Source organism: Vanessa tameamea, chromosome 8, assembly GCF_037043105.1.
Source record: "Vanessa tameamea isolate UH-Manoa-2023 chromosome 8, ilVanTame1 primary haplotype, whole genome shotgun sequence".
Lineage (NCBI taxonomy): Eukaryota > Metazoa > Arthropoda > Insecta > Lepidoptera > Nymphalidae > Vanessa > Vanessa tameamea.
The window spans coordinates 11,568,225-11,596,046 of NC_087316.1; the positions used below are offsets into that span (position 1 = coordinate 11,568,225).

A 27,822-nucleotide genomic window follows, 5' to 3' on the forward strand; every position below is an offset into this window, starting at 1 on the left:
CAATTTACTATTAACTAGGAATCCGAATCAGAATTTCTGATGTTAAAATAAAAACTGAATATCATAAGAACCTATTTATTGGTTTATGAAAATTGTATTCGTTTATTTATTTATATATAATAAATATGTTTTTATAGTATTATAAAACTTTAGTTCTTAAAACTAAGCTATGTCTGAAAATACCAATTAAATATACATGTACAATTTAAAGAATATAATCTATTCGTCAATAAGCTTTATTACAGAAGTTATAGTTTTAAAAAATCTTTACAAGTAGTATGCTTTTCATTGCATTTACTATTGAATAATCCACTATAAGAAGTAGCAGAATCCATTTGTATTGTTGATACGATCAGATTCCCACTAGGTCATGATGGCCCTTCATCTAGATTCAGCTTATCTGTTTTTACTAAATGAGGACGATATTATTTGTGCAAAGACAGTATAATCATAACTTATAAATGTCATGCAAAAAAAGTAGTGAACAGTCTTTAACATAACAGAATTTGTGTATAGGTTGAATAACAAGGCACGACACAAATTTACTCTCGCAACTTCAGCAAAAGATTTTAATAATCATCTTTCCTTTATAACCGATATATAGTACAGTCTACTTTTTTCATTTGACATTTAAGTATAATTTCATGTCAAGACAAGTGCATAATAATTATATGTCCAGAAATTGTTATGGTATAAGTAGTTTTTCTACGTCGAATTATTCAACTTAGTTCCGAGCGACAAGATATGACCACGACTTAGTGGAAATGCTTCTAATTTGCATCGTTCTAAAACGTTTTACCCAACAGTGGGATAAAATATAAATTATGGTTAATTAATTTAACGTGTCCACCAAAGGTCTGTACAAGCACAGTGTCCGCAGCTCGTCGGGGCCGTGGTGGGGCGGGTGCCCGCGTCAGTTGAACAGGTCCGGGGGGAAGTTGTTCACTTCCGCCTGCTCCAGTATGGGGTTGCCATCTATGTTGTAAGATACTCTTATCCGTAGTCTGAGGGGTGTCTGTGAAGGAATTCAAATGGTTCTTTATTTTTGTATATTCACACATACTTATATAGTTTTCGTATTTATGATAATAATAAGGATAGAGAAAACACCATATTATTTAATATCAATATTGCATATTTTCTTTATTTAATATAATTTCATTTTTGTCTCTATGACGAATGTAACGTAAACTCATAAATATATAAATGACGAAACAGTATACGGGCCGCCAATGAAATATTAATCACAAGTCCGACCCAGACAGAAATAAACAGAAATTTCTTTTAAAACATACAACTTTAAATGAATAACAAATTAAAAAAGTACTATTTTTGTCGGGAAAAAGATTTAAGAGACAAATGTGAAATGGATTTCATTAAATATACTGAAATATAATATAACTTGTCATAATAACAATTACCTTTGAGGGATTGGTAATTTTGAGTAGCTGCGTGATCTCCCCCTGCGGCGTCAGCACTGTCCCCGACGGAGACATCATGTCCAGACGGAAAGTCTATAAAAGAAACAATTATACATTCATTAACAACAATTAATTACATAATTATTACATATATGCATAATATTATATTTTATTTACACAAAATTGTGTTATTGCATGGACACTTGAAATGGGAAGTCAACTTTATTTACTGTAATCTATTCCAACCACGAGAGGACGAAAGCTAAATAAAAATAATTTGACTCTAATTGACGCGATATGATTGGTAGAGAGCTTGAATAAATAATCTATAATATTCATTTTTGATTTGGGATAAAAATGCGTTTTGAACGTCATCGAAGCTGTTATCGAAACTTTGTAAGTAAAATTCAAATGGATATAATTAGTTTAGTAAGCAAGCAAATCGCATGGAATACATAAATCTAAGGTTTTTTGGTGTCAATTTTGAAAAGCGTATAAATATGTCTTGATGGTATTCTCCAAAGTACCATAATAGTATTTGTATGTATATGGCTCATATATGTGCTCACCCGCGGCACGGCGGCCTGGAACAGGAAGTCGGTGATGGTGGTGGAGGCGCTGGAGCGCGCGCGCATGGTGAGCGCGGCCGTGTCGCCGCCGCGCTGCGCCACCAGCTCCACCAGCACGCCGTTGCGCTCCAACGCGCGCACCACTGTCTCTGAAATGTCATTTTACACATCGTATATTTCTTATAATATAAGCGATTCTATTCGATGAATATATCTATTTTATTTTAGTTTAGACGAGCAAGTGATAGGTCCTCTTGTGATAAGCGGTCGCATTCCTTCATAGATCCTGGCACAGCAAGACATGACTCACTCAGCCTCGACTCGATTTGATTGACATTATTGTTTCGGTACACATATATATCAGGCGCTGTTTTATGATTGAACCAAAAATCCGTATAAAAGATTTTGATATATGTTCTACTATAGTTCTATGTATTATAGTGGACCAAGGAAGGTGGATTTGTTTGAAAATAAATATGTGAACTTGTGATAGTAGTTGCTCACCTTGCGGTTGCACGGGAGGCTGCGCGGGCGCGAACAGGCCGTCGAGCAGCAGCGACGGTGTGGCCATATTGTTATTGGTGACGCTGACCGCCGTGGTGGGAGTGGGCACGCTAGGCGTACTGAGGTCCAGTCCGCTCAACAGGTCTAGGATGTCCTATGATTGGAAATTATTCTTAAGATTAATATGTATTAATATGTACGTATATTACATATGAGATGGCCACTTTCTAGAAGGATATATATTTTATAATTTTAATTAAAATTTTTTAGTTAAAACCCACAATTTATGTCAGTAATTTTTTCCAAAAATATGTTGTAAACCTTAACTTATTAAATATTACTATTTATGAAACACTATATCTTTATAAAAATATACTTACATTAGTTGTAGAGTTATTATTAGTAGGAGGGGCAGGGGCATGTTCCATGTCACCGTTCGATAAAGGTTCTGAACCGATTATCAAATCCAGTAGCGCATCCTGAAACATTAAGCACGACACAAATGAGACATAAAAACATATATTAAGTAGAGATATTCCTTGTGCTTAATATGGAGTATATGCTTAATAAGGAATATAAATAGATTCAAAAACCATTTCTCTCGTCAAATAACGCAAGTGAAAAAATCGAGACGAGAGACATCTATCGGGCAAAATTTTTTACCCTCGTTACTGATTTCTAAATAAAGTTTACTTGTTTGTTTTAATTCATCCGATGGTCTCTATCAAAAGACTTCCCCTCACCTGCTCAGGCGGCGGCTTGTCGTGCTCGGGCTCGGCGTCGTGCTCGGGCGCGCCCGCCTCCATGGGCGGCATGCGCTCCAGCAGCGCGGGCCGCAGGTGCGCGTACTGCCTGCGGGCAGACCGGGGTTGTTACACCTTTTTCAATATCAATACTTATGTTCTATCTCCACGGGCAAGTCGTCCGTGCCTTAGGTGTTTCTATCACATCAGCATCACAATTTAAATTTGGTCTCTTGGGATTCTAGATTCCTTGGCCGGTCTGGATGGTATTCGACCTGTTTACTGTCGGATTCATCGCCATTTTCAGGTTGTCCGTTATTACACTTTTACGTTCATTTTTTAATGCTCGCGGCAAATTACTAGGTAGTGAGTTGACCCCACCGACACTAATAAGTATAAAGATAATCTCTCACTTGTACAGTTGCGACAGCTCAACTCCTCTCTGCTGCAGCTCGATGTGGATGTGTGACCCGAATGTGTCGATTATGACACGGATTTTACTGGAAATCAAATTGAAAAATAAATATAATTTACACTACAAGATTATTGATTATTGAATATTTTCTAACAATGTTATGAAAACTTTTTGTATATTTTAATTATTGCGTAGTTTCACTCCCGTGGTCGCACATAAACTGTAAAATATATCGATACATAGGTTCTCTATAGAAAAAAGTTTATTTCATTAGAAAAACTATTAGAGTCTACTATTCCTATTAAGGAGTAGTAGACTCTGTAATTAGTGCGTTAAAACACAAAAGGTAAACTCAACTTTATAATATTAGGGAAGATATAAATAATTATTATTTGATATGGACATAACTTTCCATTGAAATTATTAAGAAATATTAACCTATTCTTGAAGTTAAATTCTTGAACAAAAACAACAAGACAAAGCACAAGAACTTATATATAATATTAGACGGAAAAATTTTTATAGTATTAATGATTACATATTAGCCCTTTAAAAGTGTGTGGTAATTATCATTTTAACTCACTCTTGGCTTGGTTTCGTCGTCAGCCTCGTGGATAACTTAGCCAGCGACAGCAACAAATATTCCTTGGTCGTGATCGAGAGCTGCGTAGACCAGAGCAACTTTTGGTATATGTCTATAACATACTCTTCCGATGGACGGGTGAAATCATCTGAAATTATTTAATTATTAGAATAACTATATCATATGTATCAATAAATTAATATTAAAACATTTAACCCTATTAAAACTCAACAACAAGGAACCGAGATGGCACAGTGGTTAGAAGCGGTGCATCTTAACCGATGATTTTGGGTTCAAACCGAGGCAATCACCACTGAATTTACATGTGCTTAATTTGTGTTTATAATTCATCTCGTGCTCGGCGGTGAAGGAAAGCATCGTGTGGAAACCTGCATGTGTCTAATTTCAACGAAATAGTACCACATGTGTATTCCACCAACCTGCATTGGAGCAGCGTGGTAGAATATGCTCCAAACCTTCTCCTCAAAGGGAGAGAAGGCCTTAGCCCACCAGTGGGAAATTTACAGACTGCTAATGAATGTATGTAACAAGTAGAGTCCACGACATTTATTATAGTAGCCCAGGCGACACTTATAGATAGTTATTTTAAGACTGCTTCGATTAAAAAATATCTCACCTACGCCATCATCGTCGACCATTGATATGGCATTACTGGCCTCTGATACCAACATGTCTCCGTATTCACCGATGGTCCATGCAGCTACCTGTAAATATAAATAAATGTGTCAACGTTGTCTAATCAAGGACTTCAATAATTTAAACTGACCATTACATTATTACTTGGTTTTTATTATTGGTAATTGATTTATTCTACCTTAACGTTTATGTTGATGGCATAATTGAGGATAAAAAATATATAGAATAATCACAATTCAAATTTTAATATACATTATTTAAGCGGATACTTTTTAGATCTTATTTTAATAAAATTCTCTACACATAAAGCTACCTTCGGTTATGTTTACCTTATGTTGAAACTCATACAACATTTAATATTTATTATTATGTTACATAGGAATCGACGCAAGTCTTTTATAAAAATGAATAGGTTTTTAATGTATAATTAAATTATTTTCCTTTGATAAGTTTCAAGTTTGAGTGTAATAGAATAGTTATGATAACAATGTAGATCGATAGCACCAATAAGCTGCTTTTAAATGCTGAAATAATTCGCCTGAAGTTTCGTTTCATTATACTATGATGCATACGTACATATAAGCTACTTTTATATGTTCAAAAAATCTTCCTCAGGCTTCGTTACCTTATCGGGTGATCAATATATTTATATATATCTTTTTTATCTTACTGCTAATAATAATAATTTCGTATTGATTATTAGTGATAAAATCTGTCTCGCGTGGGTATCGACCTGCACGAGCGGCTGCTTCTCGGTGGCGTCGGCGCAGACGGCGGAGCGCTCGAGCGAGCTCCACAGGCGCATGGCGGCGTAGGCCTGGCGCTCGCCCGGCGCCGCCGACACGATCTGCAGCGTGCTGGACACCGTGTCGTCGCGCAGGTAGTTGCCGGCCTGCACACCGAGTTAATAGCTGTCAACCGGTGCTCAACGATTGCATTTATGTTTGTACACGCTCTTGTTAACTATAATATCATCTGCATAGTCGGCTAATTTGTTAAGGTCATTGGACCGGGAAAACAAATTTAAATGAAATTATTGTTCAAATAAAACTTCGGCCACCGTAATACTTTCTATTATTAAAGGTATATATGTATGAGCTGGTCTCACCTTCAACAGCACCTGGAACAGCGTGTCGAGATGCCACTTGCTGGAGGGCGCGTATCTCTCGGCCGCCAACACCATCGCGCTGGAGCAGTGAGCTTTGAACTCCGGGTCGGAACGTTCGAGAAATAGTAGCAGCTCCTTCATCATGGCGCGTATGTTTTGACTGTTGATGAGCGCGAAGGACAACTCCATAGCTCTACGGCGGATCGATACATCTGGATCCTACAAAGATAAAATTATTTTACATAGATTTTTCATGTCATAAGTAGCTCTTTGTTAATTGATTGCCGATTTAAAATCGGGCTCGAAGGACCAATACTTAAAAGCTAGAGATTTTTTTAATAAAGTCGTTTATACGTGTATGATTATATCTTCGTATATTTGTAACTTTGCAAGTGGCCTTTGTGATAATAATTTACTATATAAAATGATTTGTTTTGTCCGGGTAAACATTATAATCAAAAAGATAATTTTCAATATAAAACGGAAGTTTGTTTTCACAAAACTTACAATCAAAGCAGATCCATTATTGATAAACAATTTGAATTTTAATTATTTCATTCGGAAATAAATTTACAAGTACCAAGAATTCTATTACATTCATCGACCGTATGAGTCATGGCTAGATTCGATATAATTGGCAATTATTAAATTGACATCTGATACGACCAATTATAATGGCACAACACACGTTCACATCCAGACCAACATACTATTCATTCTCAAATCAAATAATCAATCATTCAATGTATAAAATTATTACTATGAATTATATAATTAACACTAAATAAAGCATTCTGTATCAATTGTATATTAAAAGTTTTAGAAGATCCGATAAAGACATTATTTCAAATATATGTAATTAAATAAATACTGAGCGATTTACACAATATTATATACGTATATGTATATTACCTTTAAACATTCCAATATGGTCGTCCGATGTCTCTGAACAGCCGACGTATCGACATGAACGGTCCTGAGCAGCGTGTTCAAGGCCACGTATCGAATGTTCTTGTCGTTGTTCAGGAGGAATCTCCCGAGTATGTTGATGGCGAGGACGCGCAAGCTACTCTCGGACTTAATGTCCATAATAGAAAGCACAGTTTCGTATAATATTGTGTTGCCGACGTTCTTGCTGGTCTCGGTGTTGGTCGCGACCTGCGCGAGGATGTCGTTCATGGCTTCCGACGCTTCGGCGTCATTCTTGCCGAGTATTCGGAGGAGACGTAGAATTTTCACCTGGAATTTAAATACAGTATGAATTTATTGATTTAAAAAGTAATAAATTCCTACTGAAATCATTTTTTAGTGTAAAGGTGTTGAATCGTTTTATATTTATTATTTGTCTGCATTTGTACAGGTGTTACGGCTTTGCTACTAACTGACTGTGTAGGTTACATACCACGTTACCCAGTTGATTTATTCTACAGCTAAACAATAACACAAATTTATAATGCTGTATTTGAGGGGTGAAGGAGCCTATATAATTATATATACAAGGGCAATCAAATGTAAGACATCGTGACGAGGCTGTATCTTGGCCTTGCAATACTTTATATTTCTTACAACGCCTATGTTTTTCAACCCCTACAGTCGACTTACTTACAGGTTGTCTGCATAACTGTTCTAAATTAAAAAAAAAATATATGGAGAAATGTTTTACCTGAAGGAATGGATCCGACACTCCACTGACGTCATGTTCCGGCGAATAACCGGCCAAAATTAAATTCTTCAATATTCTCACCAAGTTCGGCACAATCTATAATGATAGCAATTTTGAAAGACACGTAATTTTTCTCACACATTACCCAATTGCACACAAAGACAAGTAAAGCTTTAGATATATTCATATTTACACAATAACGATTCAGGCAGAGATACTAAATACTGAGTAAATGAAAAGTGAAATTATACACTTATATGCCACATAACAAAGGCCATACTTACATCGAACATACAAGAGTTTAAAAATAAAGGATACTATCTATATACTTATACTAACTATATATAAAATATATTAAGTATTATTCGTCCAAAGTCTAACCCCGATACCATTGCAATTTAGTCACATATATTTGTGCAAATTTCAAACGTGATTTTAAAAACTACTTTATTAATAAAAACTAGAATCAATCATACAATTAGTTCGTGTAATTAGTACGGTGAATGATTAATTAAAACCTTTAAATTTTTACTCAAAAATGTATCTAGTGTATACAGTAAATTAAACTTACTATTGCTAAGTTGTCAATAATCAATTTTATTTACTTCGACAATGAGAGGAAACCTACGGTTTATGGGTAAAGATACATAAGACAGATACATAAAGCTTAACAATTAACTTCCACCTGAATTAATACTGCAATAGGGGGGGAGAGCCTATCAGTCCATTATTTAATCAGAATTTTATTTATATGGGTGTCAATTTGTGCACATTTGGTTTGTTACAAATTTCCTTGGGAATTTCTACTTTATTTCCATATAGTATAAGATCTTTAATAATTGAACCTTTATTGACCGAAATCTTTAAAAACATACATATATATATATACAAAGCTTTGATTGCAATAATGATTAGCTATGTCATTTTCATTATGTAATTTTAATCTTTAGAACATTTAATATTTAAATGTTTAAAGTAGCTATTTCGATATTAAGAGTACAATACTTAGTCTAAATCATTATCTACTTCTAAGTTTCAAATATATTAAGTTATACTTTTGCGAATATATGGAACAACGAGAATTTATTATTTAATAAATTTGAATGTCATTTCTATTTCCAATTTTACTATTGAAGTTGAAATATTTAATTTTACGTTGTTATACTTTATGCTCTTGTTACATAAAGGTTGGCATATGTGTTAAAGTATATATCTCCTTCACTTTCCGGGGAGGCAGCATTCCTCTCTTGGCCATTGTTCTGTGCACTGGTTTCGTATAGTTACGTTAAATATTAATTATCATAGTTTAGTGTAACTTTCACTTAACAAATAGTTGAGCTACCTTCGAGCGTCAACATATAATTCTTTATTTTTTTTTTAATAACTATATTTTTATCTGTTTTTATAAAATAATTAAAATCATCGAACTGCATCAATATAATATAATATCATATAACACTATATTTATAATATCACCCTGTTTTAAAGGTCTCTTGGATACTGAAGTCATCCATTTAATTTCTTTAACGATAGAGCGAGACAGATGTACTAGTAAAGGTCACGAATCAAAGTTCAGAATTAATGGACTGTCAGACTTCCGATGGGCCTACATACATATACCTTACATACATAATAACCAACATTAAGTTATACATTCATGCGGTTTCCGAATTTAGCCTGTTGACATTAGAATATTTAAAATAAAAACCTTTTTCGAACAGCTCTAATATAAATTTTTATTACACTTGCAACTTTTCAAATTAATTATATTTTAAAGAAAAATAATCATGTATATCGATTACGCTGTAGTAGTCCTTTTTGTATATGTTTCAAGGATTAATATAGCGTGTTCATAGTCAACAGACTAAATTATAGTGCAAGGATCAGCGGTAGTGATTACCTCGCGCTGTCCGCTCTCCTACGGGACAACACAAACAAAACAATATTAGTATTTTGATAGCTGTACAAAACTCTTTAAATTCAGATATAAATACTGATCAAAAACTCAATAGTTACAGAAAACTTATATACAAATTCAAATAATATAATTATTTAATCAATAATAAAATCGATGTTTGATTAACGTTACGCATAAATCGATTTAAAAATAAAGACAAGGCTGGGAAAAACAAAATTAAAAAAAAAAATTTTTACATGAAACAATGAAAGTACCGATAAGTGATCGTTATCAAGCGTGTTCGAAGCGAGATAACACATGACGTGTTCTATTTACAATAATTTTATCGCACACCTACTGTCTATGAATCGCAATTTATATTAAAATAGTTAAATCAAGTTCGAGGTTGACTTTTGCCGTTATATTTTTATATAAAACTATTTAAACATAGACTTATTTTATGGGAAAAGTTGTATTATAATATTTGGAAATGTTTTTAAATTAATTCAATGGCGAAAAAAAGAATAATAGATTGTTAAAGTTCCTATTTCAAAGTTTACATAATAGTGATGATTTTTGAAAGACCTTCGTTGATCGAGAACATTACTTCAGCAAAAATGTTCATTAAAATCTATCACCAGTACTTTAACACGACAATACCTTGTATTGATGCTTTAAGGTTTTGAAATACGAGTTAGGTACAGTACGTACAGGCACAAGGGACAAAACACAACGTCATCACATCCCATCCCACCACGTTTGGCGACGCATTGACGGTGTAAGGAATTGATTATATTTCTTACAATGCCAATGTCTATAGGCAGAGGAGACCGCTTACCATCATGTGGCCCCCCATTTGCCCGTCTGCCTTCCTGTTCTAAATAAACAAATATATATATAATATTGTAACTGCATGTAGCCGAGATGATTTGGATTTGGTGGTAGGCCTTTGTGCAAGCCCGTCTGGGTAGGTACCACCCGCTCATCAGATCTTCTACCGCCAAAGAGCAGTACTCAGTATTGTTGTGTTCCGGTTTGAAGGGTGAGTGAGCCAGTGTAAATACTGGCACAAGACATAAAATCTTGGTTTCCAAGATTGGTGGCGCATTGGTGATGTAAGGAATGGTTAATATTTCATACAGCGTCATTGTCTATGGGCGCTAGTGACCACTTACTATCAGGTGGCCCATTTGCTCGCCCGCCTACCAATGTCATAAAAAAAATTTAAGTGGAATGCCTGGTGTTACGCAAATGGATAGAGTAAGGAATGAGTACATAAGAGGAAATTTGAAAGTGGCACCGATAACCGAAAAGTTATGTGGAAGCCGGCTGTCATGGTATGGGCATGTTATGCGGAGTAATGAGGACCATGTTGTGAGGATGGCCTCGAGCATGGACGTGGATGGATATATAGGGACGATCAAAGAAACGATGGATGGATTGTGCGATTGTGATATGGCTGGAAAGAATGTTACTTGCGAGATGACGTCAGACAGAGAAGTATGGAAGAAGACATGCTGCGCAGATCCCAAATAAAATTGGGATAAGGGTATGAGGATAAAGATATAATATTGTCACGTCTAATATTTACAACAACAGTAGTCCTGTTAAGATAACTACGAACGAATAATCAACAAGTTGCAATACGCGACTGGTGTACTCTATTGCCCTACTTATAACTTCAAGGGCGTAAAAGTGTAGAACTACTAACTTTCAACATCAGACTGGTATTGAAAATTTCTCGACAGAACTATTTTATTAGCCAGATCCAGATTTTGCACCTAGGACTTAAGAATCTACGGGTTTTCTAGCTATGCATTAGACCTATGAGCAGTTCTACTGTTAATAAAACGGCGCGACTCTTTTTGTAAATTTAATATCTAAATGTTTTTTTCCAATGGCAACATTTATTTGGTAAAGAGTATAATCTCTTATTCACGATTAATGAAAAATGAAATTGAAAAAAAAACGACGCCCGCTTTGATCGTTTTCCGGTTAAGACTGCATCGGAAATTAAATTTCGATCGAATCCCGTTCAATAACATCAATCCAGATTGATTGGATGAGAGATGTACTTAGATGTTATAAACGTTTTACGAAGACGTAACAATCGCAAATGATTTAAGTAAATACATAACTTCAATCGCCGTACGAACAGTTATGATGCTGTATAATGTTTAAGATAATTTGAACTTATTTTTTTTAAACATAGAAGCTATTTTTGACTGTTTTTAGAAAATTGGCATTAGTTGCCTTTCAAATATAAATTATGCGAGTTTTGTAACAAATGGAATTTCCTGATTTTTTTGCAAATATCTCTGGTTATAAACGTAATTATTTCATTCATTAACACTGAAAACTAACCATTAATTTAAGCAAAATTATCCAATTCGATTTTAATATTGAAAAGTCTAAATTAATAATACGTATATTATTATACATACTTCTAATTTATTAATTCTATGTCTACATGTTTCAAACAAAAACAAGTCACAAACTTAAAGCAATAAAGTCTAAATCGGCTTACCTTCTTGAAATGGTTCAGTGTATCCGGACTGTTTTCACACATCTCGGTGATGAGCGTCACGCCGGTAATAAGGACACCTGATGAAATTTCAAAGTTAAAATTTGAATTTGCATGATATATAAAAGGCTATGTCTAGACTGATGAATTGAGACCTTCGTTTTAGTTGTAAAAGAAAGCATTATCAATATTTAACTTCATCTAATTAAACCATTGGACGTGACATTCAGTTAAGCTAAAAATATTTTAGCCTAGCTTGTGAGCTCATTTAAATCAAATATTTTAATCTCCAAACAATCATGATAATCTATAATTTTTATCTCTTTTTCTTGTACACAGATGATCGAACACAACGTAAACTTTACTATATAAAAAAATAAAGAGTAAAAAGAAGGACTTCGACTCAGTCCAGTCCAGTCAACTTTTGAAATATCCAGAAAATAAATAATGGAGTTGAATAATTTAAATGATCTATACAACTTCGAAACGTCTAATCTAAAAAATAAATAAATAAAATAAACACGTAAACGATAATATTTTATATTAATTGGAAAGCGTCGCCTTTATTACGGTGTAACACGATACAAAAGTAACTAGACGTATTTTTAATCCCATATCCACTACAGTTATCAAGCACTTACGTGCCGTTCATTATTAAAGTCGTAATTTTTTTGTATTGTTTTATTAAAGTTGATTATTATTTTTTTCTGTCTCGTTCTATGCTAATTATATAGTATAATATAATTAATTTTATTGAAATACACATTGATTTGATTTTGTTATTAAATTGTAGGTTCGATCAATCGCACTGGTATGGCATAATCGTACGTATTTCTGATTATGCAAATAATTGATATAAAAAATTGTAGGGTACGTCAAATTGATTAACATGATTTAAATGAGTTTATTTTGCGGTGATATCGTGGCTATTTGGAAACGGTGTGAAGTGGTGATTTTTATTGACACATACAGCCATAAAATGACAAAATAATGGTTGCCTTTGTTTTTTATGGCTGCTATTAATTTACACGATTTTTGTGTGGTCACATTTATTGGATTTCACTGAGTTCTTAATAATTAATTAGATTACATGATTAAAATTAATGTTTTCTGATTCGATATAAGCCTAGCGCTGTTTTTAGGTCGGATTGTCTGAATTTTTCCAGCATCAAATGATAATGATGTTTGTAGTTTCGAATGATAGATTGTTTGATATCATCTGGTTAGATACGGACAACTTATCACATAATCTACCTATAAATATTGGTGTGTTCTAATTCAAAGGGTGATCGAACCAGTGTAACTACGGACATAACATCTTAGTTCCCAAGGTTGGTGGCATTTTGGCGATGTAAGGAATGGTTAATATTTGCAGTACCAATAACTATGGGTGGTACTGACTAATTACAATAAGAATCATATAAATAAGATCAAAGACTCTTAACAAGTTGAATATCAAACATTGACTTAATTGTGCTATTTTCTGAATACTATAAAGCCACCAAACCAAATGTGAACTTCAAAACTCAATACGAATAAATATTACCACGCAAAAAAAAGTATAAATGAATAATATGCCTACAATGTTACGTTTTATTTGGCTATGAACTTTTGATGTGTCGGTCGTCCGACCTGGTAGCATTATAAGAATCTCAGAATATAACGGACCGTGTATGTGGTGTTAGCATTATACAAGAACTATATTTTACCAAATCATATGGAATATGTAAGTTATCTGATTAATCGTCCCGTGATTACGCATCGATCACCGATAAGACCTTTACCTATTTTGGTTCACTACTCAAGTCATTCTACCCCCTGAAGGTTCGTATACTTGTTATAAAATATCAGATCAGTCAAAATATTTTTAATCTGTGATCTTGTCACAATTATTTTTTTATTTCATCCAAAGAGAATATATGAAATTTGACAATTAGCGAGAGGTATTAAATATTCATTCAATGATATACTAATCTCAGTTACGTAAACGATGAAATGTTGTTTGTAATGAAACATTGTTTAAGAAATAATGTAACCTTGAAAGTTCGCCGGGGAACTTGAGAATTGCTAAAGATATCAAATATCTATGTTTAGCGAATTGTAATAATTTCTTATTACATTAACATTATTCCGAATATAAGAATATTAATTTAACCGAGTCTAACAATTCATAACTTTGATCAAAGTGTTTTGTATTTTACATAGTATTTTATTAGAATATTTTTACATAATTATATAATAATGTTTATATATTTGATACTAGCTGAACCTGCGGCTTTACCCTTACCCGTTCGAAATTAATAAAACTTTACCTATTACATACAAAACTTCGCCCCCAATTCAACTCCCTCGAGGGGTGAATTTAGAAAAGTAGACTATTTCCTTTCCCGGGACTCACTCCATCCTAAATTTCATCCAAATCGGTTCAGCGGTTTAAGTGTGAAGATGTAACAGATAGATTTACTTTCGATTTTATAATATTAGTATATATTTAAGTCTGCATAAATTTAGCAAATTGTTTCGTCAATGTAACGAAAATAACTATATTCAAGTAAATCCAAAATATATAAAAGCCAGTCCATTAAACAATTAACATACATTTTATTTTAAAAAGTACGTTTACCGTAACATATACGGTGTAATACAAAAAAATTTAAACGTCATATATAGTTTACTCGAATATTTTTGAAAAACTATCGTGTTTTTACTCACCATGATTCTTCTCCGTCAATAAACTCCTCGTTGCCGGTAGGAACATTTCCATCAGATCTGGAACACGTCTGATGATCCTGAATGCGCATAACGCTGCCTTTTTCTTTATGTAGGCGTTTGGTGATTTGATCAATCTTTCCACTTCTGACGCGAGGTCCCTTGCCATCTCTGGTGAAGCGATGGCGCCTAACGTGCATAGCGCTAAGCCGACGACGAACTGTGTGTTGCTATTAAGGTCACTATTAAAAAAAAATTGTTAATTAGTATTTGGAAAATGCGAGTGCTACTTGATTCAATTAAATGAATTTATCCTTTGCATAAAACTCTAATCAATATATTAGTCGGGTATGTGACGCTTTCCTATCAATAGTGAAAACTAAAAGTAGAGTAACAGCCTGCAAATGTTCCTAAAAGTTTTCTGAAGAGATATTCCTACTACCCCACAATACTTTTATATATATGGGTTGCTAGGTACACGTGTGGAAGAATTGCATCCAACACATGCAGGTTTTCGTTCTTTTTGTGTGATTACGCGACCTTTGAACAAATAATTTCTTGAGTTTAAACCTTTCAGCACAAACAGGAGACTCCTGTAAATGGGTAAGATTAGAGATAAAAATATTCCATAAATGGCATATTTAATGCACCCGGAAAGAGTTCAGGCGCAGAACGAATGAATTGACGCGCTTTCTGAGGCATAGAGTTTAAACACTCCTACATTCCTGACCTAACCGAGGTCCTTGGGACCAGCGGACTTATAACCTATCCACGGGACCAACATAGCAGTCAACATATTAATAGGTTACGATCATTAAATACTGAGAAATTAACAAGAAATCAATAGCATGAAAATACTTTTCGACATCGTACCGATAGCGACGCTCGATAAAGACGTAAGGCGGCTAAATTATGCTAATTGAGTACGATGGCTCACACTTAAGGCCACACTCGAAAATAAGTAACAGGAAAAAGATATGCTCGGGTAACTATTGCTATAATGTGCTGAAAGTATTCGTATTTAATAATTTAAAAGAAATTTGCAATACAAATATACTGTTATTTCTTATTATTTTTCTGAAATACACAGTTGACCTAATCGATTTCGATCACGCCAGCTGATCTAGCCAAAGGACACATTATATATATAAACATATATGTAAGTTCATAAGTTTGAGCACAAACACAGGTGTACTCTTTATTCCATCTCATAATCCGATGGGATGGCAAATACGACACGACCGGAAATGGTTCAGGCGCAGGACCAAGTTCTTCGGTATCTTCAGCCTTATATCTAGCCACTAGACCAACGAGGTCGTCAAAATTCAGGTTTCGGGACAGATTTCTTAAATAGTCCAACCTCCGCAGACGTGTTCTTTTCTATGGTTTTGATTTATGTTTTTACCGTATATCCGACCAGGAATATTGGAGCCGTGTGGTGAAGTAAGCTCCAAACCTTCTACTCGAAGGGGAGTAATGTTTACTTTACGTTATTATTGATGTGCTTGCATGTTTTTACAGGTAGTATAGTATTCTCAATATCGAGGATTACTTTTGACACTACTAAAATTTCATATTTCATGTCTTTTTTAGTATCTGACTACCATTATTCAATATCAATTTAAGTTTCGATTAATGGATACTGGTTATGATGGTACATAATCGATTAATCTTTTAGCTAAATCGATTTAACAATACTTATAGTTATCAGATAATTTTATTTAAAAGAAAGAATAATTATTCTTCTTCTCGGAAGTACAATGTACATCCTGCACCGGTGTTAGCTTTTAATTCAATTTTCTCTCGCAAAAGCCTACTCGAAAAAATAATATTTTGATTTATTGAACGCGAACAGGTCTTGCCATCCCTTTTACACTGCGCGTAAGAAAGAGGTTACAATAATTATCTAACGTTGATTTAGTTTAGAGATGATTTACAACAGCTTCGACGATTGTGTTCATCTCAAAATGAGATCAACTCCGCAATTGGAAGCTCATATAACAGTTGTATTAAGAATTTAACTTTTTTCTTCGCAACCGGTTTCGATTTAAGCGGTAATCAGAGCGAGACCGGTTCAAAACATGGCGTTCAGTCAACAAGAACTAACCCCTGCCTTCGTCTAGAGCGTTAATAGGGTGTCACGTTGAGACTCATAAACGACCGCATCAAATTAATTAAATGTTTACTTCAATTACGAAACATTTTTTTTTTCGTTTTTTTTTTTAAACTTATTTATAATTTCTCATAACTGTCCACATCATGTACTAGGAAATATATAATATTTTGTGTACAAAATTTTTTTTTCCCTAAATAGGTAAGTGAAAAGATTTAGATCATATAGTTTCTGAAATACATGAAACTATAAGCAGCAACGAAAACTAATGTGATGTCAAATTGAATGAATTTTGAAAACTGAATAGAAATATATAAAAAAAAAATTCGATTAAAAGTTAAATCTTTGGAAATAAGATAAACAATATTGAAATATAAGAAAAGTATCGATTAAAGAATAAATAAGTTGTACTGTAATAAATACTTTCTTCGTGTAAAACATTGATTTCATTAAACAATTTCTAAGTTCCAAGTAAGTTTTACTTCGAAGCATTGTAACCAAGTTTATGTTGGTCGTCAACCCTTTATAACTTTTAGGAAGGTCACAAGGCGCCATTCCTTACAAGTTCAGACTAATTTCGTATATACGTACGTATTGTTTAATTATAACGATACAAGTTGTAACACAATTATTTTGTAATTCATCAATTACGTTCCCTATATTGAATTTCAGATGAAGATCGGTTTCCAATCAATATCTTTATTTTTATAAAAAGTTTTATTGAAATTGTAATTTTATCAACTATATTTATACAGAGATGGCTCAGTGATTAGATCTCACCCAACGATAAAGTTCAGGCACGCACCGCTGAATTTTTATGCTTAATCATCTCGTCGATATAGAAAAAAATCGTAAATTTGCATGTCTCAGATGAAATTCTACCATGTGTACCTACCCACCCTCATTCATCAAACTCCATACCTGTTCCTCGAGAGAAAACCATAAAGGTACGCTATAAAGGTATCATTTATAAATATAATTTCAAACATATTTTTTTTATGATATCGGTAGGCGGACGAGCAAATGAGCCACCTGATGGTAAGTGGTCACCACCGCTCATAGACAATGGCAAAGAAATATTAACCATTCCTTACATCACCAATGCGCCACCAGCCTCGAGAACTAAGATGTCCCTGTATTTAATCTCACTCACCATTCAAACCGGAACACAACAATACTGAGTACTGCTGTTTGGCGGTAGAATATTAGAATATCCGATGAGCGGGTGGTACCTACCCAGACGGTCTTATATAGATATAGAACATGTTCTGCCGTGAGTTTACAGAATACCTCTGGTGTACTAAGTTTATTTCAAAGGTACACATACTTATATTTGTGATTACTAACATAATTGTAAGTCTGGTCACTTAAAAGAGGAACAACCATACGAGTTTCTTGCCATTTCTTCTCGCTGGAGGCTGCTTTCCAAGTAGTAGAGTTAAAAGATTGACAATTCCAAATTTATTGTAATATTTATTGTAATATTTATTTGATTCAAACCAAATACAGTGTAATTGGTTGAAATTGGCGTGTTTTTAATGGTTAATTAAACACTATAAAAAAGGTTATATCATAACCTAGAAACCTATTTTTGTACGGTTAATCTTACGCATTCATTACTTAATCTCTTCATGGTCGATTGAAGTGTTTTTACTCTCTTAAACTAAATTAATTTATGATTTAAATAGTAATATTTAATTTAATTTTGAATGTCTGTCTGTTTCTGTTCTGGGTAAAAGTATAAATTTCTATAGCGTATTCCAATCGAATAAGGAATGAAGATAAACAAACCCTAGATTAACGTAGTTTCAAACGATTTGTCAATAGCTCAAATACATTATGCACCACTAACAATTCTTGATTGATATATCATTATTTCTAATACAACACTTAACTACTTATATTCGATACATTTGTTTCTCATAACCTTATGGAATATCACAGCTTATTCAAACTCTCGACCATGACATCGCGTTAATTCAACGTAAAATGTTGTTTATGTCTCCTTGTGGTTGGAATAGGATTATAGAATAAAAATATTTTTATAGTGAAAATAAAATTATTTAGTAGGTATAAATATATTTCTATGAGCCGCTCCGCACTGCTTCACCCCCATTAAAGGTTACTGCTCCGCCCCATGGGTCGTATTGCGTGATGTTATATAGGCTCTCTAACGCAAACATTTTTCAAATCGGACTGTAAAATTCTGAGATTAAATACTCTTGCGTTTATCTTAGTTCCGATTAATATTATAAATGCGAAACTTTGGATAGATGGATGTTTGTTACTTAATCATTCAAGAACGACTGAACGAATCTGAATGAAATTCGGAACAGTTCCTTTTATCCCGGCAAAATGTACCCAAACCTGTAAAGTGCAAAAGCGATACTGTTGTATTGAACTAAAGGGTTAACAGAAAACGAAAATTCAAAACAGAATTTAATAATAAATAACGCATCGCTTTCAGAGATATCATTCTGAACACAAAGATTATAAACATTTTTTTTGTTCTTAAATAGTAACTTTTTGTTTTCAAAAGGTTTAATCGATGTTGTGAGATAAGCTTCGAAATGATTTTGGGAAGATTACGTATCGACGAGGATATCACCTATTATGAATCACTTTACTGTACCATATTAATGTGTACAATTTATTAAAGCAGCTCATAATATGTAAATGGACACTTGAAGGGAAACCATATAGTGGTGTAGTGGAAAAGTCATAGACACTAATTTATTATATCATATCATATCGATCATTGTATATCATAAATCTCCAAGTTTAAAAGAAAAGCCACAAATTGGAGAAAATACCTATCTGTTATAATCTTTGTTGTAGAAATTACATTTTGTTGTTTCGGGAACCCCTCGGAAATCCTGCTTTTAATGTTACAGAATTCGTAACATAAAATGTTAAACAAAAATAAATTTAAATAGTTTCACTATAGTTAATTTGGTGGTAGTGCTTTTTGTAAGCCAGCTGGGTAGGTACCGCTAAACAGCGATGTGTTCTGTTTTTAAGGGTGAGTAAGCCAGTATAAATACGGGCTAGGAAGAAAATCTGAACCCTAAGATTGATGACGTATTGACGATGTAAGGAATGGTTAATATATTAAATGACCGTCTAAATTATTAAAAAAAAAAACATCGACCGCCTTGATATCTGAGAGTTCCAAATTATATTTCAATCCTTTTAGCTAGAAGACAATGGATTCATTCTCTTCTAGAACAAATTGTCAAGTTTGTCTCGCAAATTATGCAACAGATGAATATAAACACTTGTTATTTTGTATCGATTTTCTCTCGTCCGCGGGTTGTTTATTATACTACTGGTAACTAGATAAACTATGAGGATATTTAATGTCGAAAAACATCTTTGATTTCTATTATTTATTTATTTATCGTTATATTACTACTGGTTCAAAATAAACGTGCGTTACATTAAATTATTCGATAATTTTATGAAAAAAAAAATAACAGTGGAGCGATGAGAGCACATATTCAGATCATGTTTACGTGCAACGTGTATATATGTAACGTTTGTGTCGCATCGTTTCTGACGCAAAGAGATTTTAACTCTCCACTTCCTACCGTTACATAGTTTATTTCTTAATGTTTACACCTGATCCGTTATTACCAACAAAAACAAACAATTTTAGTTCGATGACGTTTAGACGTTTTAAAACTGTCGTGCGATTAAAATTCCCCAAAGTATACTAACTACATATGTAACTACAGGGGTCGGTGACCGGCTGCCCGTAGAGTTATTTCAAAGTTATTATTCGAATTCGCCAAACATAATATACAACCAACTTAACAGATATCTTAATCTATACTAATACATATTATAAATGCGGAATTAACTCTGTTTGAGTTTCACAGCTATAACAACTATAACAGTGAACCGAATTTTATGAAATTTCGTATGAAGCGAGCTTTAACCCCAAGGCAGGATATAATTATAAGTACTTGTTTGTATAACTCTTAATCAGACCGGAATACAATCTAAATGTTCGGAAGATACATAATTGAGGAGACGTTATTTCTGTAATACCCAAATGAAATAACTAATACTAAACCATTATACATAAAACTTATACCAGATAATAGGACGCGTTTCGGATAAGGTTTAAGTATTTAATGTTATTAAAACCAGCTTTAAATTTAGTTAATTTACGACACGTGGTTGAACGATACCTGTGTTCTCGTATTAAATAAAGTATTTCCGAATATACCGAGAAAGATCGCCCTATATTCGTTAAGTTTCAATTCGTAAGTAGTTACAAAAAGTAAACTCATATACAAACATGCAGCCTCGATTTAATATAATTTCTAAAATTTTAATAACGCCCACACATTGTAATCGCACAAATACTGACTACATTCATATGAAAATAAATATCTACGAACGTCAACCTATAATTACAATATATGACTACAATTATTTTAACAAGCGAGGATGGAATCTAGACCATTAGCGGAGAAACCAGTTGCAAAAATAAACATATAGCTCTCTTTCTCTACCCCTCTACATTATATCTTTCCTCTCTGTTTTGTAACGAAACGTGCCAAAACGTGACGCGTCCTTAAAATTATACACTCATTTCACCTTTATCTGAGGATTCTATCGAATAAAAAAGTTTTATTTCAAATATCGCCAGACACGTTTAATTTTGAAACGTACAATCACACAACCCCTAAACTCTCTTCATTATTCGTCTATGAATTTCATCAAAACAATAAACATTCTCGAAATACTCATATTCATATAGCCCAGAAAAATTACGTATTTTTAATATGAAAACAAACTATTTATTCTTTACACAGAAAAAAAATCTTACTTAGTTGCAATTATATTGACATAATCACAGAAGTCGTAATTTATGTTCATGTGACGTAATATATATATATATATATTATATTTCAATTGCAGGTACATATACAGCATGTACTCCATGTGTGTGGTTAACCGCGCAGATTGATGTGTTCAAACCAATCTTATGTCGCTTGTTTACGTGTATATTAATAAGGTAGAGTTATCACGTGCATTGAATATTCATTATCAAAGTTGTTAATCTGTGTTAGGTATATGTATATTTACACTGTATAACAAAACACTATCTAGAAGTTAAGTTTAGGAAAGAACAGTTTTAGGTGTCCAAAGAACTAAAACGAATTCTATTAACTCAAATACATTTAAATACACACTCACGTACATACGTTGGTGATACATACGAACAAAAAAAATATTGCGAGATTCAACATAGAACATATTCTAAAAGTATTGTTCATTATTATAAATTAAACGAAATAAGGAAATTATTGAGAAATCAATGTATAACGAAGCGAAATAAATAATCCTACTTATAAGTCTTCTTTCCGCATACTCTACAATTTTTTGAAATCTCCCTCTTCTTAATGTCATTTACAAAATATTCTTCAATAAAAATTCTATACATTATACGAGACTTCGAATATTTATGTACCTAATCAAATTTTATATATGATTATAAGTTAAAACGTAATCATTGAATAGTTCTTCATCTATTTTTATCCACAAAATCCTTCACGTGATCCTTGTCTACACTTTTATGGACGACAAATTTGAAACAATAGCTTTTGTCAATCCCCAGAGTTCCAACTTCACAATATACATACTAAATAATATGATTATAGGTTTAATTATGAGTCGATATATCAGCGGACAGAACACGTCGACCATAAACGAAGACGGGTTTCAAATAATGCAAGAACTGTTAAATTTTCTTGTGCATAATTTAGGTTTATAATTCATCTAGTGCTTAGCGTTTCAGAAAAACCACACGATATCACATGTATGAACCCACACTGGAGAAGCGTGGTGGAATTTGTTTTCTAATGCTTCTCCTTAAGAGAGATCCCCTAACTGTGGAACTGTTACTTTTATATGTTTAACTTTTATCAAATAAAATCATACAAATGTTTATATGAGTTAATGTAACTCATTTTACATTAGCACATACGACGACATTTTAACAACGATCCACCAACCCGCACTGGAGCAACTCCTTTCAAAAGTGGAGGAAAACTTTGCCTTAGCTTGGAACATTTACAGGCTGATACTTTACTAACGACACCAATTTCGCATGATTACCGCTATTACTGATATTTGTATCTTTTATTTCAACTTCTAAAGTGTTATATTTCAAATAATCCTTCGACTGTCTTATTCTCCACAGTAAATGTCATCAAAATCCTCTATCACAAAGATATTCTTATTTAAAATATTAGTATTATAACTAGTATGGATTGGATACTTACTTTTTCAGACAATTGGTGATCAGCAAATGTACATCTTGCCGTTCATCCAGTAGCAGCATAGCGCCCAAATAGCCCACGCGCTTGTCCGTGAAGCGGGGGCTCGCTATTAGCTTCAGGCATTCCAGTTGACCGAAGTGTGCTGGATAGCCCAGCATATGAATGTACAGGAGTTTCGCGATGTTTCGACATCTGTTTGAGGTTCGGAAAATGATAAGGTTTGCTGAAATAAGCTAGCCTCTCCGGTCTTTGTGTCATAACTTGTCACCTAATCCTAGATGAGCTGAACCTTGATAATGGTAATATTTACAAATAGAGGGGACTAGTAAAAAATAAAGTAACTTTTCCGGTTCCGGATTGATAAAGATCAAACTAAAGAAGAGAACCACCCCCCACATCATCACTTCCCCGCATTAAATGTTCAACTGCTCGAATGGATAATGGCACTAAGATCAGAAAATATTCTTTTAATTGATACACGAGTCATTTCTCCCTACCTCCAAACACTATCTTCTTCTCTGAAAGTGGATCTAATGTACGCGCATTCCTTGTTAACGACACTTCTTTCTTCAGCAGCTGTTCTAGCTGCACGTATTTGTCGGATCAGATCTCGTAACCGTGTTGGAGTCTGCATCCGCACTGAAACCGGCGCGACTGTTACGGACGACACACACACAAAAAAGCGTTTATCAGTGCATTTGTTAAGAAACTTAGTATAAGCGTGATGGATTGCATAACGAAACTATTAAAAATATGTCACTTTTAAGGTATGTACAGCCAAAAATTACAGAATTAAAAACAAAAACAACTAATTTTATTTTTTAAGTTTCGTTAACATTCCGAAATTGTAATAGAATAAAGAAATTTTAAGCTTAAAAGGCAAGCATAATAAAAATAAAATAAATATATTTTTTCAAATATATTAACAACAACATTAGTTTTACTAAAAAAGCTATGGAAGCATTAAAAACTGTTTCAGGGATTAATAAGGCAAGAAGAATTATAAAAGAAATTGTTAAGATAGTATAAATTATGCATTCTACAAATAAAAGACAGCAATCGATTCTAAAACTACCATTTAAAGAGTATAATGTACACTTTGAGATGCACTAGATGCATTTTAAACTAGTGTTTACCTGTTAATCAGAATCTAATTAAAACGAAGGTGTACTCACCTCTCTCTATTGCCTCATTTACCACTTGTTTTATGGTGGCAATGTTGAAAGCTGGGTTAAACCTGTGAAAGAAACACTCTGTTAACCATAAACAATTAACGTCTTTGTAATTTAATGCTAGATTTTCTTTTTCTGTTTACACGGGCATATGACTCCACTCCACCTGATGGTAAGTGCATGTGGAGTCCAAATGCGAAGATGGCCAGTACAGTCAGGAAGAATGAACTACACTAGTCATCCTCGCCATGCCATGCCAGCCCGCAGGATGCTTTTTCGCGTCTCAGATATATATGTAATATTCTATCATTTAAGACTTAGAATTAAAGATTGTATTGACTTAGAATTAAATACTTTTTAATTAATTAAATGAGGCTATTGTAAGTGCAAAAGGTTTTATGTGAAAGTTATGTACTAATGGCAATCAGTGATATTATTTTATCACTTTGTTTAGTTATTATTGTATGTGTAAAGTTACATAAGTTATACAAAAGTAGCAATTAATTAATGTAATATGTATTATATAAGAAAATCATGTTCATACTCTACTCAATGTAAAGTACATAACTTTTAAAAACAAAGTTTTACACTAACAATACTAATATGTAAATGAACATAGACTATGTCATCAATGTCACACATGGTAGAATATATTATTTTTTTATTTAATGGATTTTTTATGGCTCGAATAAAAATTACACTAAACTGTTATTCCTAGAGCATGCATTATAAACTATTTTTGACAGTTTTACTTAAAAAGAATAAAAATTGGAGTTCAATGCACTTGCTTATGTATCTACTGTCACCTATCTAAAGTCAGAGTCAAAAGCAAAAGTTGTTTTTTGTAGGGACATATATATCAAATAAAAATTAAAAAAAAAAACATATTATGTAACATATATATAACAACTAACACTGACAGACAATGTAATATATAACATATACATTAAATACAAAAATAAACAATAGGGCCTTCTGTTATGAATGCTACATATATTGAATGTCACAACTTTGTCATATGTACAATAGAGCTCTGTTTATATATATAAGTATATGAACTCATGTTTTGACTTCAGTTTCAATTTTAATTAACATTTGTTTTTATCCATTAAATTAGATAATAAGCTATAAAAAATACCTTATTGATATTAAAAAAGTAATATCAGATTGGATGGAAATTCATTGTTAGTCATAAACAAACACACATTTACTTCTAATACTTCAGAAGTCTATTAAGTAAGTAAGATTTTGATGTCTATATGACAATAACAGGACTTAAAACCATTCAAGATGTGAGGTACGGTTTGTGAAGAAGTAACTGGTTAATATCTATAGATAGAATATTAGTAGCAAAGAAAAAGATGACCAAATTGATAAAAATTGATGACACCTAACAACAATTGTAATTTCAAGTTTTTCAAATTGCAATAAATCTTTAAAACCCATATTCAAACTTTATTTATTCATCATAATAGAGTATATTGACCTTATGCCTGTTATATGAAGTGAAGTGAGGAAATACAAATCATTTACAGAGAGAAAATCCAACTGACACAGATCCTAAATAAACAAGACAGGGTAAAGTGACTGAACATAATCATATTATACCAAATTAACAACAATGTAATTGTAAACAACGATCACTAATGTATAAAGTTACATAGTTCTATTGGAGATATGCCATTGATTGTGTTTGCATAAAAATGAATGAATTTAAATGAATAATGGGTAAAATGTCTAAATCAATAGTCAAAACAAGACTTACTTACTGAATAAATATTATTTGCAAAGATTTTTTAAGTATACTTTCACTTATTAAAAAATAAATTGAATATGCTTGGGTTAATAAAATAAAATTTTAAATGAATAAAAACCATATTTCAAGTATAAAATGCTATTTAAGGTTTAGTTTATTTTATGAACTAAATTCTGTATAATTCCAAACAAATGGAATAAAACCAATTAAATTATGCCCGTTTAGACATTATGTTAATACAATCAATTTACAATTAATCTAAATAATCTATGAATATCACATTCATATATTGAACTTGTTTCAAAGTTTTACTACTGTCTATATAATATGAACAAATATCATTAAATCATATAAATTCATACTTTAATCATTTTAAATATAAGTACTAATACTAATAAAAATATAAGTAATTTAATCAATTTCAAGATAAATTATATTTGATAAAATTCTAAAAAGAGAATATTCTTTAAAAAAATATGTGTCTCATTGTATGTTTCTAATGACTGAACGAGACTCAATCAACTACTGCCTTGCTATAATGTAAACAAAAAAATTACCCAGATTCGGAGCCGTTCATCTTGAATTCTTCGAAGACGTAACTTATATTAGGACAAATATTCCTTGGTGATTACGAAGACAGGATAAATATCGGTCTTCAAAATGACAGGTGTGAAATAACTTACGTATCAAAATCAACTTTATGGATATTTTAAAACACTTTCGAGCACATAAATTATAACGTAAGAAAACTAATAATAATTAGGAGGCTTTAGTCAGACTAATAACCATTTTATCTTGTCACAAACCATAAAAATGCAAGTGAAATCGCATGCCACCTCCTATACAATAATATCATATTTTCACTTCAACATTAAATTGGCCCACGATATTTGCCAGATTCCAGTTTTTAAGAACTTATCACTAAAAACTACGAATGAATCTTTTATCACAGATTTTATTCAGAAATATTACGGCAGCCGCCAGCTGACATTTCCTGCGTTGCAAGAAATTCAACATGGCCGATCGACATGACATGACTCGCAGCCTACTCGTTCCCGCACTCACATATGACGTTTCATGTATACTAGTCAAATCATGTATTTTTATTTTATATCTTCTGTTTGTAAATCTGATGAAGATATTTATAAACAAAAATAATTAAAATATAAAATATAATAGTGATTGAAGATATATACAATTGAACGACGTATATTTATAAGAGTTTGTTATGATTATCCAAAGTTGACAACACTTTGATAGATATTTAAAAGAATACGTGGATATCTTTAGTCTTTTTCCGTAATCCTATTATATATACCACAGCAATTTAAAATAATGGACATAGAGTATTTGTAAAAATGTAGTACATCTAAAATTAACTTGTTGATAATATCGAAATAGCCACACTTGATTATTTCTTGAAATCATTCATATGCATTTGTACATTCCAAATAATTTTGCGACCTACCTTCTGTTTTGTTCAGGGGGTAATACACTCCAATCAACTTCGTACATGGGATAAGCCATGATTGCAAAAAGATTTTTCACAAAAACATAAAATTCACAAACACATTTCACAAGTATGTCACGCTAGTTTACAAGTACAAACTGAAGCGTTATCAGAGGTGTTTTATCAGGTGCAGGTGCTCCTCAAATATCCAGTAATTACGTATCTCTTATCAAAAGTACAAT

At 32.7% G+C, this 27,822-nt stretch overlaps 1 protein-coding gene across 7 annotated transcripts; it reads right to left on the reverse strand.

Moving 5' to 3' along the window:
* Window positions 1–55: 55 nt before the first annotated feature.
* LOC113404803 (AP-1 complex subunit gamma-1) lies at window positions 56–27,804 on the reverse strand. Of its 7 annotated transcripts, none has more exons than XM_064215528.1 (20): window positions 27,599–27,804; window positions 24,378–24,439; window positions 23,700–23,841; window positions 23,206–23,394; window positions 14,797–15,035; window positions 12,088–12,164; window positions 9,564–9,581; window positions 7,664–7,759; window positions 6,913–7,239; window positions 6,001–6,219; window positions 5,626–5,784; window positions 4,873–4,960; window positions 4,236–4,383; window positions 3,651–3,737; window positions 3,238–3,346; window positions 2,875–2,973; window positions 2,495–2,648; window positions 1,991–2,139; window positions 1,422–1,514; window positions 56–1,015 (listed from the first exon to the last, which is right to left on the reverse strand). In XM_064215528.1, the coding sequence occupies exons 1-20, from the start codon at window positions 27,655–27,657 to the stop codon at window positions 914–916; spliced, it is 2,616 nt and encodes an 871-aa protein (XP_064071598.1). In that variant the 5' UTR covers window positions 27,658–27,804; the 3' UTR covers window positions 56–913. The 7 variants fall into 7 exon arrangements, with proteins under 7 accessions (XP_064071598.1, XP_064071597.1, XP_064071602.1 ...); XM_064215527.1 differs by having other exon boundaries at window positions 23,700–23,856; XM_064215532.1 differs by lacking the exon at window positions 27,599–27,804 and adding an exon at window positions 26,688–27,176.
* Between the last annotated feature and the right edge of the window lie 18 nt (window positions 27,805–27,822).